The 17,067-nt window shown below is 41.0% G+C and overlaps 1 protein-coding gene and 1 pseudogene across 18 annotated transcripts in view; both read left to right on the plus strand.

The window, feature by feature from the left end:
- The window catches only part of B4GALT5 (beta-1,4-galactosyltransferase 5), an 81,269-nt gene that overhangs the window by 43,493 nt on the left and 20,709 nt on the right, over positions 1-17,067 (plus strand). For 5 of the 18 annotated variants that reach the window (XM_036244797.1, XM_036244802.1, XM_036244801.1 and 2 more), the window contains exon 2: positions 13,077-13,211. In XM_036244797.1, the coding sequence (XP_036100690.1) occupies positions 13,077-13,211 (135 nt within the window). Of the gene's footprint in view, positions 1-965; positions 994-2,880; positions 2,929-6,843; positions 6,932-6,963; positions 6,992-11,702; positions 11,738-13,076; positions 13,212-13,720; positions 13,914-16,055; positions 16,074-17,067 lie in introns of those variants that run through there. The other 13 variants (XM_036244795.1, XM_036244804.1, XM_036244803.1 and 10 more) reach the window with 9 other exon arrangements.
- LOC118619515 lies at positions 16,207-16,292 on the plus strand (annotated as a pseudogene).

Consider the following 17,067-nt stretch of genomic DNA (forward strand, 5'->3'; position numbering starts at 1 on the left):
TCCTGCATGCCCCCCAATGGGGATCAGGCCCACAACCTGGGCTTGTGCCCTGACCAGGAATCAAGCCAGTGACCTTTTGGTGCATGGGTCGACATTCAATCACTGAGCAAACTTTCCTCTACCCTCAAGGTTCTTCTGGTTGGTATAATTATCAAATAGACATGAGGCAGATTAGCAAGAGAAAATAACCAAATTTAATACATACACGTATGGGAACCCCCATCCATAAAGAGTCAGAGACCACACATTGAGGTATATGACATCCTGAGCTAGGGACATGGTAACCACCTTGGGGATGTCAGGGTCTCTGCATAAAGAAGAACAGACATTTAATAAATAGAAGTTTGTTAAAGGAAGTTATCTCTGATAGTCTCTTGTTATGGGCAAGGCCCCTAATTCAAGTTCTTCTAGGTAAAGGAAGGAGCAGAAGTTTCTTTTGAGCCTGAAGCAAAAATTGCCTTTAGTTCAAAGTAATCTGCATACCACTTGTGCATCTTGGGTGGGTTATTCTGAACCCCCACGCTTTTTATCAACATTAAGTTAGACATCCTTGTACATACTTCTTATCTGTCCAGTTATTTCTTTAGGATAATCCTTGAAAGTGGGAACTATTTGATTGAAGAGTATGAGCATTTTACTTTGATACCTATTTCCAGGTTGCCCTCTTTGGGTTATACCAATTTTATTCCTTTTCTACAAGGTAACAAGGTACCTATTTCCCCAAACTTCACCAACATTCATTATGACTGCTCTTTTGAATCATTCAGACAAGCAACTTCTAGCCTCATTCTAAAATCTTTCGTTATATATTTGTAAAGGAATAGAAGACACTTAGTTGTAGGTAGAGAGCATTTCAGAGTTGGAGAAATTCTATTTGCTGTAGAATTGTATTCTTTTAAATCATCAATAAAATGCATTTTTTCAGCATGGTTGGAGAGGAAGAAAGGAAATATAAAGAATTAGAATCCTTTCTGTGATCCATGTTCACTCAAGGTAACTCCAATACAACCTCCTACCAGTATGTATGACGGAGGAGGTGGCTACAGAAAAGTGCTTTTCCATCTGATTTAGGCACCACTCCCCAGCTTTATCAGGAAGCGGTCTAGAGTGCCATTGCTCTGGAAAGGAAGGCCCACCATGTAGGACAGTCACACTCTGATTCCCCTATGCAAAGGGAGAGGAAAGAGAGGAGACAGACAGATGTAAATCGGAGGTGTATGTTAGCTAGATTTTCCAAAATGAAGAGGGGAGAGAAAAATGAAATGATAATTGTGGGAGTTTATTTTAGTGTTTTAATTTTTAATTATAGTTGAGATACAATATTATATTAGTTTCAGGTGTACAACATAGTGATTCCACTTTTATATACCTTACAAATGGTTGAGTACAATAAGTCTGGTAACCATCTGTCATTGTACATAGTTACACGATATTATTTATTGACTCTGCTCCCTATGCTGTACCTTACCTCTAACTGTGGGATTTTAAGTTGAGAGAGACTTTTTAGGCTAGTGATTCTCAAGTTCCAAAGGGAAGGGAGAAGAATCAGAGTTTATAGGGGTTTGTGTAATTTGTAAAAGCATAGTCAATATTATGTAATTTATATTTTGAAAACATTCCATGTAAATACAAACTAAGGTTTTTATTTGCAGAAGATTTCTGTGTGAATGTGCTCTGGTGACATTAAAGCTCAAACTAAGCTTTATAGCTCAAACTAAGCTTTATAGCTCTTCTCTTAGCTTTTCAGTGTTATCAGTGATGGGGGTCGGGGCTTGGTTGGAAAGACTGAGAAAACCATAGCCAGTTCAACAATACCATCTTCAAGATGGGGTGGTCGAGGTCTGGAGAGGACAACAAAACCAGGGATAGGACTCACACCAAAATGACTGGCTTCCTTAGCCCAGGAGTTTCCCCTGTACGTTTCTTCCTTAAAAAGACGATATTTATATGGGGTAAGAGTGTGATAGTCTATGATAGGTGTTCTACATCTGTTCTGTTTATAAGGTTTCATAGCTTTTCCTTTTAAAGCTATATAAGATTCTAGCAAGTGTATGTATCAGTTAACTTATCTGTTATTTTGTTGTTGTTTTTGAGTTGTTGTCCACGTTTTTGCTTTTAGAAATAATTTAAAAACTGCACAGAATGTCCTTGTATTGGGATAATTCATTTGAAATTGCTAGATTAGAGGGTATGAGTATTTTTATGTCTCTGTTGAATTTGCAAATAGTTTTCCCCAAGGGTTATACCAATTTACACTTATACCAGCAAAGCTAGTCGAGTATCAGTTTCATTCTGCCCTTTTCTGGCTTATAGAATCTTTCGTCTGTGGTTGCAGAAAAATCAGTGTACTTCTAACTTGAGAAAACAAGGCATCTTCACCAAGTGGCCACAGCATGCTGCGTTGCTAAGCTGTAATTTGTTAATTTAATCAATAGCTGAGCGTCTAGTATTTATCAGACATTGTAGATGAAGAAAAGAGTAAGACAGTCTGTACTCTTAAGGAGTCATATAGCCTGCTGGAAGAGATATGCTCAAATTTCTAAGAGTCATGGATAGAAGTTTCTGTATCAGTTGGGAGGGAGCCAGGACAGTTCTAATTGTGGAGGTGGAATGCTATTAGGAAAAGCTGTGAAAAGAGCCATTAAAGCTTGGTATGAGCAGGTGTCACCATAGCACGGGTATGCAGAGGAGAGGTGTCCTCAGGGGCAGGAGACAGGGTTCTGCCTGGTCAGTGGGACAGAAGGGGGGAAAGTGACGACCAAGAGGTGGGCAGAGCCTTTGTCTAGAGTCAGCTCCAGAGATCAGTGTTGCTCTGCTGGTCAGGGTCTCGAGCACATTCCCACTGGGGACATCTGTACTCACCTGAAACTTTACCCCCAGAACAGGCCAAAGTAGATGCATGGATTGAATGCAGACAGCACCAGAAAGGTAATTGATGGTTTCCTCTGACCCAGGGTTGCATTTCGGTTATACAGTGCAAAATTTGGGCATCCTTTGCTGAGCCTCTCTCGTGGGTGTGTACTTGGATGTTGGTAATTGATCATACTATTAAGAATTTGGGGGGAAACAAGGCTGAATCAGTTAAATGATTACCGTAGACCAGTGATTTTCAGCCTTTTTTATCTCATGGCACACATATAAACTAATTACTAAAATTCTATAGCACACCAAAAATATATATTTTGCCAGTCTGACACACTGGACAACTGTTGTGTTAGCTGTCATCTTTTTTTTAATTTTTATTTGACAGTCTAAGGGAAAAGAGGTCAGCACCCCTGACTAAATGGTCAGGTATTGCATGTTTTAAAAATTCTTGCAGCACACTGGTTGAAATCACTGCCATAAACTACTCAGCTGGTTAGTATCTGTTTAGGCAGCATTTTCATTTCTAATCTCATGTACAGTTTAATAATTTAACAGAAAATAGACTAACAGGTCAGCGGAAATGTTTACAGGGTGTTTCACAGCTGTTAATTTTTACCACTTGGGTTGTTTTGTTTTTTTAAATAGCTGGGGATAAAAACTAGGGAGGGTAGAAAACAACCTATGATCCACTTGGTGGTTTTTCTGCCTCAAGTGGGAAGGACAAGGAAAGCAAAAGATTCATCAAATGCAGCCCATGCCTGGCCCAGAACCAGCCTCTCTCCACCCCACTCACCATCTTTCCAGCTTCCTTTTTTTTCTTTCTTAAATGTGTCACCCACAACCTTGGGCCTTAATATCTCTCAGTGTGTAGTATGAGTATCATTGGATATTATTTTAAGTAGATCTGAAATGTGAAAATTCCAGGATTCACATTAGAGCTTCAAACTTACAAAATTTTTATAAAACTTAATAAAAATTTAAGGATGCACCATATTCTCTTATGAGCATTGGAACCCACTACTAAAGTGAAATATTAGGCCAATTGTGTGTAAGATATCAACGGTAAAGATCCAGATAAAAGGAACCAGTAAGTACAGTGTGGGAATGATCGCTGTGGATTCTAGGGGTTTCTAGGCATTGGGAACCTGAAAGATGATGGAACATATCTGATAAAAACTTGGACTCTGGAGACAAAGACATGTTGTGAAATCTTGGCTCCACATAGTTGTTACTTATTTAAACTTCAGTCCTCTTATTTACAAAATGAAGGTAATAACCTCCCTCTCGGTTTCTTGTGAGGATGAGATGAGATAATGCGTACAGATGTTTAGAAAGGCATTGGTACATAGGGACTCAGTAAATGTTTACTTTTTCAGGAATCCATCTCTTTATAAGTAGAATAAGTGGATTTATTCTTTACACAACATCTGTTGTGCAGAGCAGTAAACACTGATAATCTCTGATTTGGGGTGTAGAGATCAGTTCTTTTTTAGGGTCTGGTTTCTCAGAAAATATTGATCAAGAAAGATAGTGCAATAGGGGTGGGAACCCAGTGGAGAGGGGCAATGGGGGAAAAAATGGGGAGACATCTGTAATACTCTAAACAATAAAGATTGGAAAAAAAGGACAATGCAGGTTTTGCAGTTTTCTAGCGAGGAAAAATCAAACATCAACATTTCTAGGACACATTTTTGTTCTTTTTTTTGAATCTTCACCTGAGGATATTTTTACATTTATTTTCAGACAGAGTGGGAGGGAGAGAGAGAAACATCAATATGAGGGAGAGACATCGATTGGCTGCCACCTGCACGACCCCAGCTGCTAGGGATGAACCGCAACCGAGGTACGTACCCTTGGCTGGTATCAAACCTGGGACTCCCTGGTCCGCAGGCCGATGCTCTAACCGCTGAGCCAAACCGGCCAGGGAACATTTTTGTTCTTTATTTGCCCTTAACTTTTATTGTATCTTATATCTTATATATGGGAGGAGGGAGATGGTGAGAACCTCCTCTTTTCTATTTATTGCTTTTCTGCTTCTGTCCCCTTCTCTCCCTTTCCCCTATTTTTTATTTTAGTTTGAAAGCATGGACCTATGAATTGGGGTATAACCCTGGTCCATAGATTTGTTCTGGTATTTTCATGAAATGTACTTGACTCTGTTATGAGTCACACACATTGTGTGGTCTCAGCGGGGGTGGTTCAGAACAGAGATGGATGATACGAGTAAATCCAGGGAAGGACAGGCCCACCTAGCACTGAGCAGCACTGAGCTGACTGTCAAATGCCTGCTTCCGACCCCCACTGTCTCTGGCTGTGCTTAGTATTAGTGGTACTTGGCTTTATATCTTGACATCTTCACTCCATCTTTCTGCTCCAAGATTTGGCAGACAGCGTATTCCTCCTGCTGATTCATGTAGAAAATAGAAATAGCTTTTGATAAGATTTGAACACCCAACTTTCAGTAACTAAATGGGGTTCTACATATAGAATCTATTTAATTCATGCAAAGAAGTTGCTCCCTTTAAGGAATTTGTCTGGATACTGAAAAATTCAGCCCTTTATCTGAGCCATGAATTTGAGTAGGGGGTGAATATACTTGTTTTGATTGATACCTCCTCGTTGGCACACCTGAAATCTGATCCTGGACCATTTCTTCAGTGTCAAGCCCCTAAATATAGCACAGAAAGCCCTTTGTGATCTTGCTCCCCTCTGTTTCTCTAGCCTCCTCTCACATTTTTGCCATACATACCCTTCATTCCAGCCATACCGAATTGCTTTTAGTTCTTCAGATGTACTTTCTCCCTGCATACCCCTTCATCTCCACTTGTGCGCTTCCCTTTCCTGTTTCAGAGTTGTCCTTTCAAGGCCTTACCCTGGAGTCCTCTTCTCGAATGTCTTCCGGACCCTGCCCTCACATTGGGATTTAGTAGCTGCTCTCCTGTGCTCCCTTATTAAAGTACAACATATACTAAAATGTACTCAAATAGGTGAAAACCTTCATGAATATTCATTCATTCATTCATTCATTCATTCATTCATTCATTCATTCCTCACCCGAGGATAGTTTTTTATTTATCTTCAGATAGAGTGGGAGAGAGAGAACGAGAGAGAGAGAGAGAGAGAGAAACATCAGCGAGAGAGGGACACATCTACTGGTCGCGACCAGGACTGGGGATGAACCGCAACCAAGGTACATGCCCTTGGCCGGAATGGAACCCGAGACTCATGGACCCGTGGGCCAATACTCTACTGCTGAACCAAACTGACCAGGGCCCTTCATGAATTTTTATAAAATGAGTATACCTAGTACCAGTGCCTGATCAAGAAATGAAAGATTACCAGAAGCCCCCTTTCAAACTCCCTCCCCCCATATCTATTCTCCTGATTTGTTGTGCTTGTGTTTGGACTTTTATGTACATGGAATTATATCGTATGTGCTCTTTGGTGTCATTTCACATGATGTGTGAGATACTCATCTGTGTGGTTGCATACAGTCGTAGTGTACTTATTCTGGTCACAGAATGCTGAAATTCTTATAGGCTATTCATTTTTAATCTGTTCTTCTGTAGATGGACTTCTGTTTTCAGATTGGGGTGATTTTGAAGGGTTCCTCATATTACAAATACTGCTGCACACGATTTGAATAAACTTGTGCATTATATTAAGGAACATTAAAAAACCAAACAACTTTGTAAGGAGGGAGAGTGCCAGAGAACTTTGGGCAGGGCTGATCTATTTGATGGCTCTGCTCAATTGCTGAACTTTTCTTAGGAACAGGTTAGTGCAATGAAGCTGGTTAACTCAGAACATACTGGGTTCCTCTCATAAAGGAGTAGGGTGCTAATACGAGAGAAAGGCTTGGAATCCCATCACCCTTGCCTCCTTAGGCACAGCTGAGTTCAGAAGACTCATTTGTTTATTGTCCCAACCTAGATATTCACTTATTTAAATATTTATTATGCATCTTCTGTCTTCCAGACACACTGTTCTTGCCACCAGGGAGGTTATAGCAACTTGCCCTCATGGAGCTCACATTCTAGTGAGGGAGATAACAAGAGACAAGAAAGTATGTACTGTTAAATAGAAACCTAGAGCAGGAAAGGCAGATTGTGTATGGAGAATAGAGGTGTGTGTGTGTGGGGGTTGGGCATTGGGGATAAAATACAGATTTTAAAGAATGGTCAGCAAAGGAATGGCTTTCTTTTTCTCCTCTTTTAGCTTACCAAGCCAGATGCAACAAACATTAAGGATACATATGTTTAAGGATATACAAAGAGTCTTGTAATTTTCTTCTTGGGTTTATTTTGCTCCTAATCTGGAATGTCAGGTTTCATTATCTTGTGAGGAATTTTTATGAGTCAGAGGCATTTATTAATGTGTGTGTTCAAGTGAGAATTGTGTTACTGATTCATGAGGATATGGAAGCTGGCTGGAATTCTAATGAAGAGGGAAGAGTATGTCTTCCTGTTAGGAGACCCAGTGCTTTGCTCCCGGAAACTCCGGTTCAAGCCATGGCCCAGGGCTGCTTACATTGACATCTAGCTGGAAATTTCCGATTATGTAAACTTGAATGGGGCTTATTTGTTCTCAACCGAATTATGGTCATAACAGATTCCTCTATCTAGATCTTAGGGCTGGATAATTATTACAATTTCTCATGCAAATGTAAAAAAGTTATTAGTAAACCTAAATTTGTAGTAAATTATATCTTAGCATTTACGCTTCATTATGGTTATTTGATTATGTCTACACTGGATTCTGTGCTATCTTAACTCATCTTATCCCCACTGACCTAGTGTGTGAAAAGCACTTGGGAAGTGGGTACTCAACAGATACTAAAACAATAAAAGAGCCTGGCTGGTGTGGCTCAGTGGTTGAACATTGACTCATGTACCAAGAGGTCGCTGGTTCAATTCCAGTCAGGGCACATGCCCAGTTGTGGGCCAAATCCCCAGTGGGAGGCATGCAGGAGGTGGCCAGTTGATGTTCTCTCATCGATGTTTCTCTCTCTCTCTCCCTCTCCCTTCCTCCCACTCTAAAATCAATAAAAACAAACAAAACAAAACAATAGATTGAATAACTCTGTGCCAATTAAAAAATTTTAAGCTGGGATTCAGCCACTATTGATCAGGACCATATTATTGGAAAGTACTGTTTTTTTCAGAGTAAAGCTCTTCAAAATGTTGTGGAACCTCACTTCTCTCTGTTCTCGACCTCACTAACTGTAAGACTTCTGGACTTGACTTTCGTATCTAAAGTAAAAAATCAAGATGATATCTACTTCACAAAGATGTGAATTTTATTTTTTTATCCTCACCTGAGGACATTTTTTTCCATTTTTTTTGTTCAGATAGAGTGGGAGGGAGAGAGAGAGAGAGAGAAACATTGACATGAAAGGGACACATCGAGTGGCTGCCACCCACATGACCAACCAGGGCCGGGGACAAACTGCAACCGAGGTACATGCCCTTAGCGGGAACCGAACCTGGGTCTCTCTGGACTGCAGGCCGACACTCTAACCGCTGAGCCAAACCGGCGAGGGCAAAGATGTGAATTTTAAATGAGATAATTTAGATGGAAAGCATTATGGGTATATATACGCATCCCAATTTAGCCAGAGCCATGGGCTAAATTTGGTAATAAGACAATAGGGATTATCCTAAAGTACAGTTGGGTCTGTATAACCAACTGCATGAACACAGAACAGGAGAAGGTATCTTAGCAGCAACATATCTAAAAAGATTGAGGGTTTACCTCCAGCAAGCTCAATATAAATCAATAATATGGTGTGAGTATTATCTAACCACATTCATTAATTATCGACTGGTTAGCAACCATGTAATGGAAGTTTTAAATTCTTTTAACAAATATCCGAAACAGAATTTCCCAAATTGAGTTCTGCAGAGAACCACTTGATGTTACTAGTTATTATATGGCAGGGATGGAGCTGGTTTGGGGAATGACTAGTTAGATAATTGAATATGGAGAATTTCTGTGGTCTTGCGTTATTGTGAATTATGGATGTCCAAGAGAGGACTCAAGTTGACAGTGCTTTGGCAACAGATGGAACAGGGCTGCTGGTAGTTATACTTGTTTCTGGACCCATCAGACTGCACCTGGACCATTCTGCCAGCATGGGCACTGCCCTTTGTCCAGTGTAGACCACAGGGCCAGTATGCACAGGAGAGCAGCCAGGATGCGGAGTGAAGTGTGATGATACTTCACAAAGGAGTTTGGGCTGTCTAGCCTAGGGTGTGGGTGATGCTTAGGTAGGGTAGAAGTGAGGGTGATTGGGTGAGTGTGAGGGAGATTGAAAAATATCTAAAGTGGGGGAAAGGGATTTGACTGTTTTGTCAAGGGGCAGAATGAGAACCAGTGGGTAAAAGTGACTGGGAAACATTTTTGGACACAATCCAAAGTTAAATTTTCTTTGAAGATGGCTGTATTTTACATGCTGACTCTGTGTTCCTGGAAGGCATAGTTTTTGGGTGGTGTAAAAGCATTTGATGGTTTTGAGAAGAGCTTTCTTTAAAATCCCATCTAATTCCAAGTCTGTAAATTTGTGATTTTTTCCTTTGTTTTGCAAAATTTATTTCCTCAGCTTTTTCTTTTTTCAGCGTAGTGCTGCTTCCTGTGGATAATTAGAAAAAGCATTAATAAGATGTGGTTTGTTTAAGTTTGTTAGTTGAATGACAAGATTGACATATTAAACAGTTGTTATAAACCAAGACAAAATATAAACAGAAGGCTCATTTCTAATAATCTGTAACAGTACCACAGAGATTTGAGAAGGGAGAGAGAGGCTGGAGAAGTATATGCACCGGGGTTTGAAGATTTAATAGGTTTGCATGGCAGAAAGACCAGAAGCCCTGAAGGTCAGCAGAAGCCCAGGGATGCAGGCAAGAGGCATAGAAGGCTTTCGAGCAGTAGCAGTGTGGATAAATCTGTAATTAAGAAAGATCCATCTGGCAGCTTTGTGTAAGAGATAAAGATTTGAGAGCTATCCCCTTACGAGTAATTATTTTAAACCATCAGGGTGCTTGAAATCTTTGAGGAGATTGTAGAACATGGATAAGCAAGGTCTTAAGCTTAGTGGTTAGAGCAAAAGTACACCTGGTTCGAGTCCATTTCGCTGTTGACCTATGTGGAGAAACTGAAGCCTAGAAATTGACTGTAAATTGGATCGTTTAATTTCCTCTTAAGATAATTATGAGGATTAAGTGAGATAAAGAATTATGTAATTAATTGCTCAGTAAATGTTACTATAAGGTAGCTGAAGTTCCCTAGGCCTGGATCTAGAAATGTGGTCCGCAGACCAACCACACTGACCACCTGTAAAAAGCTGTACAGGGGAGGCAGGGCGAAGTTTGAGAACTGCCTCAGAGTGGTTCTGTAGTTGGGACCCTAGAACTAAGAAAGGGGGATAATTTAAAAAAGGGGCTTAACTATAGGGTCCTTTGCAGAGAAGATTGTGAAATTTGTGAGGAAGGAGGTAGTATATTTTTTGCAGTGCCTCACAGCTTTATATGTAATATTCAATGAATACTTGTCTGTATGTTATTTTTATTATTATTTTTTATCCTCACCCGAGGACATTTTTCCATTTTTTGTTCAGGGAGGGGGGGGGAGAGAGAGAGAGAGAAACATCGACGTGAAAGGGACACATCGAGTGGCTGCCACCTGCACAACCCAACCAGGGCCGGGGACAAACTGCAAACGAGGTACATGCCCTTAGCAGGAACCGAACCCAGGTCTCTCTGGACCGCAGGCTGACGCTCTAACCGCTGAGCCAAACTGGCCAGGGCGCTTCTTCTGTTTATTATTTTTTGGCTTGGGACATTCCTTAGAGATGATCTGAAATTTTTTTGAAGATTTTGTGTCTCTGTTAATGTGGGCCACCTGGGGTTTTCAATATCGAGAGCTGTGCCAGTTGAGGGTCCCAGCCTCCACCCCCATCACCAGCACAAGCACCCAAATACAATAGCTGGAAATAAAGTAAATCGACTTTTAAATTCCATTCATTTGGTTATTTACTGTGCATTATGTACAGGACACTGTGATAATAATGATGAAACTGTGTCAACAAAAGATGTCTCGTGGAAGAGCCAGGACAGCCGAAGGCCGTGCATATTGAGTCTGGAGCAGTGGCTCAAGCTCTCCATTGAGTACCTGCCTGAGGCCTGGTGGGAGGTTAGCCAAGTGTTCGGAGGATCCTAGCACACACGAGAGTTTAGGTTTGTGAATGTGCCACCCTCCGAGACACCCCTTTCACAGTGGTGAAGGGAAAGCGAGTAAATTAGATTGGTTAGCTAGGACGCTGTTTTAAACCTTACAGTTTCCTGGCATGGTATTTGAGGTCGTAAGTGGAACACAGGAATTGTGTTCACTTCTTTTTGTGATCTCTGTTTCATATCACAGAGAGACTTAAAGAGCCCTGGCCAGTTGGGCTCACCAGTTAGAGCCTTGGCCCGCGGACCAGTGAGTTGCGGGTTTGATTCTGGTCAAGGTCACGTACCGTGGTGATGGTTAGTCCCCGGCCTTGGTCGGGGTTGTGCAGGAGGCAGCCATTCGATGTGTCCCTCTCACATTGATGTCGTCCCCCCACCCTGCCCCACTCTGTCTGAGGAAAAATGGAAAAAATATCCTCAAGTGAAGATTCAAAAAAGAAAAGACTTAAAGAAAACCCAGTGGAGCTCACTTTCCAAAAGATAATGAGTGGGTAGCTAATCTGAATAATCATTTGTTAATATGTTTTTTGTTTGTTTGTTTTTATTGCCTTTTTTTTTTTTGGTACCGGCCCCTATCAAAAACTGAACCCGGGACTCTCTGGTCCGCAGGCTGACGCTCCAACTGCTGAGCCAAACCGGCCAGGGTGTGTTTCGTGTTTTGTTTTCTTTGGTTCTGTTTTTATTAAGACATAATTGACATATAGCATATTACTTTTCATACAGTATCACGCATTGATATTTGTACTTACTGCAAAGCGAATATGTTTCGATCGACACTTGAACTTATCCCCTCTGCTTTTTCCCCATTGCTTCGGACTTTGGGACTGAGGTGGGTGGGTAGTGAGTACTGCTTACATTCTAACTTTTTCTCTCCAAATACCGTAAAGAAAAGTACCTGGAGTCTCACTCCACCCCTTTTAAAAAGTTTCTAAGACCAGACCTAGATCCGAGTGTTTCTTTAAACAGAGCAGCCAGTGGTTTCCATTCTCTGCATATAGCCATCGAGTGTTGAGAAGGTGAATTAAAGAGACCAGGGAGCTTTTTTAATTTTATATTTTAAAATATGTTTTAGAGGGAGATAGAAACATTGATGTGAGAAACATCCATTGGCTACCTCCAGCAAGCCTCCTACTGGGGATCAAGCCCACAACCCGGGCATGTGCCCTGACTGGGAATCGAACCTGGGCCTCTCAGTCCATGGGACGACACTCAATCCACTGAGCCACACTGGCCAGGCCCGAGAGCTTTTTTTAAAACATGCTTTTATTTACACTTTACAGAAGTTTGAGAAACATTATATTGTCCACAGAAAGACAAAGAATAATAATTGTATAAAATTATGTTAGTGTTGGTAATAAAATCATTATTATTACCGTTCTTCATCAATTCTTAGACACACATTATTCTCACATTTTAATATCCCTAAAATCAGAATGTGTACATAATCAATGGGATCATATCATCTCTGGGCCTGAACTGAAGTTGAATTTTTCTTTCTTTTTATTGTTTATTACAAATGTCCCTATTTTCCCTCCCCACTTTGTCCCTTCCACCCAGCCCCTGCCCCCCTTCCCTCTGGCCATCACCAACTGTTGTCTGTGGGTTATACATATATGTGAGATCAGAGATCTTTTAAAAAATATTTTAATTGATCCATAAATGTCTTTCTGATTGTTACCTTGCTAGAATGCAGATTGGATATTTTAAGACCTGGTGAAATATAATTTTTTAAATGTATGGTTTTTCTGAAACTGCTGAATATTGACAGAAATTTCCCCAAGTCCTGCTAGCTACACAAAGAATGTTGGTGTCCTGAAAACACTGAACCCAATATGGAAAACAGAGTTATGGCATTTGTAGGGTCTTAGAGCTAAAAGAGGTTCAAAAGAAGTAAAGAAACCCAAAGTTATGTGTGTTTTTTTGTTTTGTTTTATTAGTTGCTTTTGAATTCACCTCTTTTTCCCCCTTCTTCTTTTTCTGCAGTGAACACCTACCTCTTCATGATGCAAGCTCAAGGCATTCTGATCCGGGACAACATGAGGACAATAGGCGCTCAGGTTTACGAGCAGGTGGTTCGGAGTGCTTACGCCAAGAGGAATAGCAGCGTAAATGACTCAGGTATGTTTTTAGTAAAGAAGTGGTCTGCTTAGAATGTCTCCTCCCGAGAGAGGGAAATTTGGTTCAAATAATTATTTTGTTGGGATGAAGGGCATTGTAAAAGCGGGAAGATTTGGCTGAGTCTTACCTTATTACTAAAAAGAAGCTCTTACAAAATGAATCCATGTTTGTTTTGCTAATGGTATGTTAAGCATGACTAAATGACTCCATTTTTGCTGCTCCTAATACATACCAGGGATGGGGAGGTAAGGAGTATCTTTTAAGACCCCTTTTTTTTCAGTGTAGTTGCCTCCAATAGGCAGATTAAGCACAGAGTAGGTTCCCAGCAAAACAGGAGCATCAGAGCTATTTCTGGAAGTAATTTCAAAAAATGTATCCATACTGCCAGTGAGGAAAAACAGAACTTGGTTGGACTTCCTGATACTTATTTTATGGCTTCACATTGTGGGAATTGTTTTTGTTTTTCGAGTTACACATGGTGATGACGGTGTTTCATATTGTTTTCCAAGCTAACCTAGCCTGGTTGTCACACAGGAAGAGTTGCTCCAGCTCTGCTCTTCCTATTGGATTTTACGTGAATGTGCTCCACCCAGGAGAACTCATTGTCCACGAATGCTTATTGACAAGTTGTCATTTCATAATAATGCCATCCGGGATAGTTTCCACAAATTAAAAAAGCACCTTCTGGAAGAAGTTTACTAGGTATGGTTGTCATCCTCTGCTTTAATTCCAGCTCCATGGCTGAGTCTGTGGTCAGATTCATTCAGCCTTGAAGAAAGCTATTCAGACCATTCAGCTAAACATTGCAGTGGTGGACATGAGTGAACATTTCTGCCTCAATCTTTGGTACTTTTACCTGTGGCTTTTATTATCTTATAAGCACTAATTATATAGAGAGGAGAAAAGGACACAGGTTAGGTGGCTTGCCTAAATGTATTTTAAGAACTTGTTCTTGAGTCATGGTTTTGACTATTTTTATAAAAGACTATATATATAGGCAGTTCTTTACCTTTGAGAGAAAGCTGTCTTTTTTATGTCTCTCTTTTTAACTCTTCCAAAACTTGAACAAAGGAAGTATTTCCAGATGGTTAAATGGGACTGTCGTGAGGCTTGTCCAGTCTAGCTAGGGATGATTTTCATTTTAAAAATAGATTCTGAGATTTCTTCTGTTAAGCATTCATGATTTGCCTCTTATTTCTCTAACCGAGGACTAATGTGCTTTCCGATGGCTTCCTACTGCTTTCACTCAAGCCCACTATTATAAAATATGTGTATTTAAACAATAGTCTTTCATTCAGATCAGTCCTTCCTTCCGTCGTAAGTTCTAAGATAGTTTGCATCTCACTGTAGAATATGAAATTGGCTTTACAGACATTCCAAATAAGAATTATTCTGTGTGCTTGGGTCTCAAGAGAAAGCATTGCCTCTCGAAGGGAAGGTAAATTTTTAAAGTTGAACACATTCTAATTTATCAGTCTGTCCTGCTGGTCAGCTTAGCAGCACGAAAGGACTGTAGTTAGCAAACCAGATAAGCTTTGGCACTTTTTGTCTGCAGAGAGCATGTGATCGACTTTTCAGGGCTTTTTAGCCGAACTGTGGTCTCAGGACAAATTGCCTGAGCTCTGAAGCATACCTGGAAAAGGACTCCCTGCGGTTTCCAAAGTTATGGGCGAAGGCTGAATACGATTTTGTTCCCTGATTCATTGTGTATGGCATTAGGCTTTGCAAATGATCCTACACACTTTGTCTGATTTCACTAGAATATGGCCCAGTCAGATGGGCAGGATTTTATGTTACTTCCATTTTTTACATGTAGTACAAATCATCTTGGGGGTATTCAAGTGCCTTGCCCTAAACCCTGCCCAGACCTGCTTTAGGTTGTATGGTGAAACTAGGGAGGCCTTTGCCATTCCAGAGTTCTTTGCCTTTCTTTACTCTGGATAAAGGAATATTTGTGCTGTTGTGACATTTATTCAGTCCAAGTTATCATGCCACCCCAAGGTTAGATGATGTTAAGACTTCTTTTTTTTTTTATCCTCATCCGAGGACACTTTTCCATTCTTTGTACAGACAGAGTGAGAGGGAGAGAGAGGAAGAGAGAGAGAGAGGGAAACATTGATGTGAAAGGGACACATCGAGTGGCTGCCACCCACACGACCAACCAGGGCCGGGGACAAACTGCAACCGAGGTACATGCCCTTAGCGGGAACCGAACCCGGGTCTCTCCGGACTGCAGGTGGACACTCTAACCGCTGAGCCAAACCGGCCAGGGCGATGTTAGGACTTCTTTCTGGGCATTTGGCAAGGTAGTCTGTTCTCTTTGAGAAGTTAGAGGGGGCACGTAGCAGGACTCTATCCCTACACCATTGCTGGTCTTAAACACTGGATCTCACTCATTTCTTGAGTGGTTGTTGTCCTTGAAAACTGAGCGAGGAAGTGAGTTGCAACCATGGAAGGCATATTCAGGGACTCATTATTATTTGATTTTACATGTATTTTTCATATTATCATGCACCAAAATAATTCTCTGCACCATCCTTCTGGTTGCAGTAGTTAATCATCCATTTCTTATTTAATGTGTTGCTATTTCCCTTACAAATTGGAATTCTTTGCTGTTGGGGGGCTTTGTTACTATGCTAGACACCTTCCTTGCATCACCCCCATGGAATCCTCACAAGAACTCAGTTAAGGTAACTACCTGTCCCATTTAGGGATGCGGGGGTCAAAGCACACAGGTATGAGAAGACTGGATGCAACAGTGGAGTTGGGATTTGCTGATCGGGGTCCCAGCAGTGCCCTCACAGCCTCTGTTGTCTTCGTATCCCCAGATCCTTGTACACTGCCTGGAACATAGGAAACTCGGTAAATGATTAAGTGAATAATTGAATAAGAAAATACAGTTTAAGTGTTGTAGCCGAATTTTGAGATTAACATCTTGACTGGCTTCTATCTTATTGGCACATGCTTACTGAGTGAGTATTAGAGAAGAAATATCAGCTTTACACCGTGGCAGTATCATAGCCAATGAGGCTTACCCGAGGCATGATTATTTCTAATTGAAAAATAAATAAATAAATAAATAAATAAATAAATAAATAAATAAATAAATAAAATAAAATAAAATAAAGAAGAAATTTAATTGGGTGTGTATCTGGTGAAAATCTTATCAATTTTATTTCAAAATAGTTCCCCCGCTACATATGTTGTCATTGAGTTTTTTAGAGAGAGAGGAAGGGAGAGAGAGAAATATTGATGTGAAAGAGAAACATCGATCAGCTGCCTCTGCAAGCCCTGTACTGGGGACTGAGCCCGCAGCCCGGGCATGTGCCCTGACCAGGAATCCAACTGGGACTTCTCAGTCCATGGGACGCTGCTCAATCTACTGAGCTACACCAGCCGGGTTCAAAGCAGTTCTGTACCTAACACAGAGAGGGTATTCTGGGTCTAAAGTCGCAGAGATAGCCAAATGACTGTCACTTGTGACCCAGCCAACCCACCAGAAGCACCGTGGGCTTGAGGACAGTAGCCTGGACTAAGGTCATCTGCCAGCTCTTGTCCCACCCAGTAAGTAGTGCCTTGGCACACACTCACGTTCAAAGGCCTTCATTAGCCAAGTATAGCTAAAACGCTTAGTGTGACATTTAAGTAATGCTAGCTTTCTTTATCCTTGAAATCTAAAGTGGTGATTGTCTATCAAGAATGTTCTTTGGGGTATCAGGACTATGAGCCTGGAATAAGCCTGATGTAATGACCTGGAGAAGCTTCTTGTTGTCATTGAAAGCCATGGGTAGGGGAGATTGTGAATCCTGCAAACCTTACTAGGAGTAGCAGGGGGAGGCAGGCAAAAGAATATTGG

The sequence above is a fragment of the Molossus molossus genome, unplaced genomic scaffold (assembly GCF_014108415.1).
Source record: "Molossus molossus isolate mMolMol1 unplaced genomic scaffold, mMolMol1.p scaffold_m16_p_6, whole genome shotgun sequence".
NCBI classification, from domain to species: domain Eukaryota; kingdom Metazoa; phylum Chordata; class Mammalia; order Chiroptera; family Molossidae; genus Molossus; species Molossus molossus.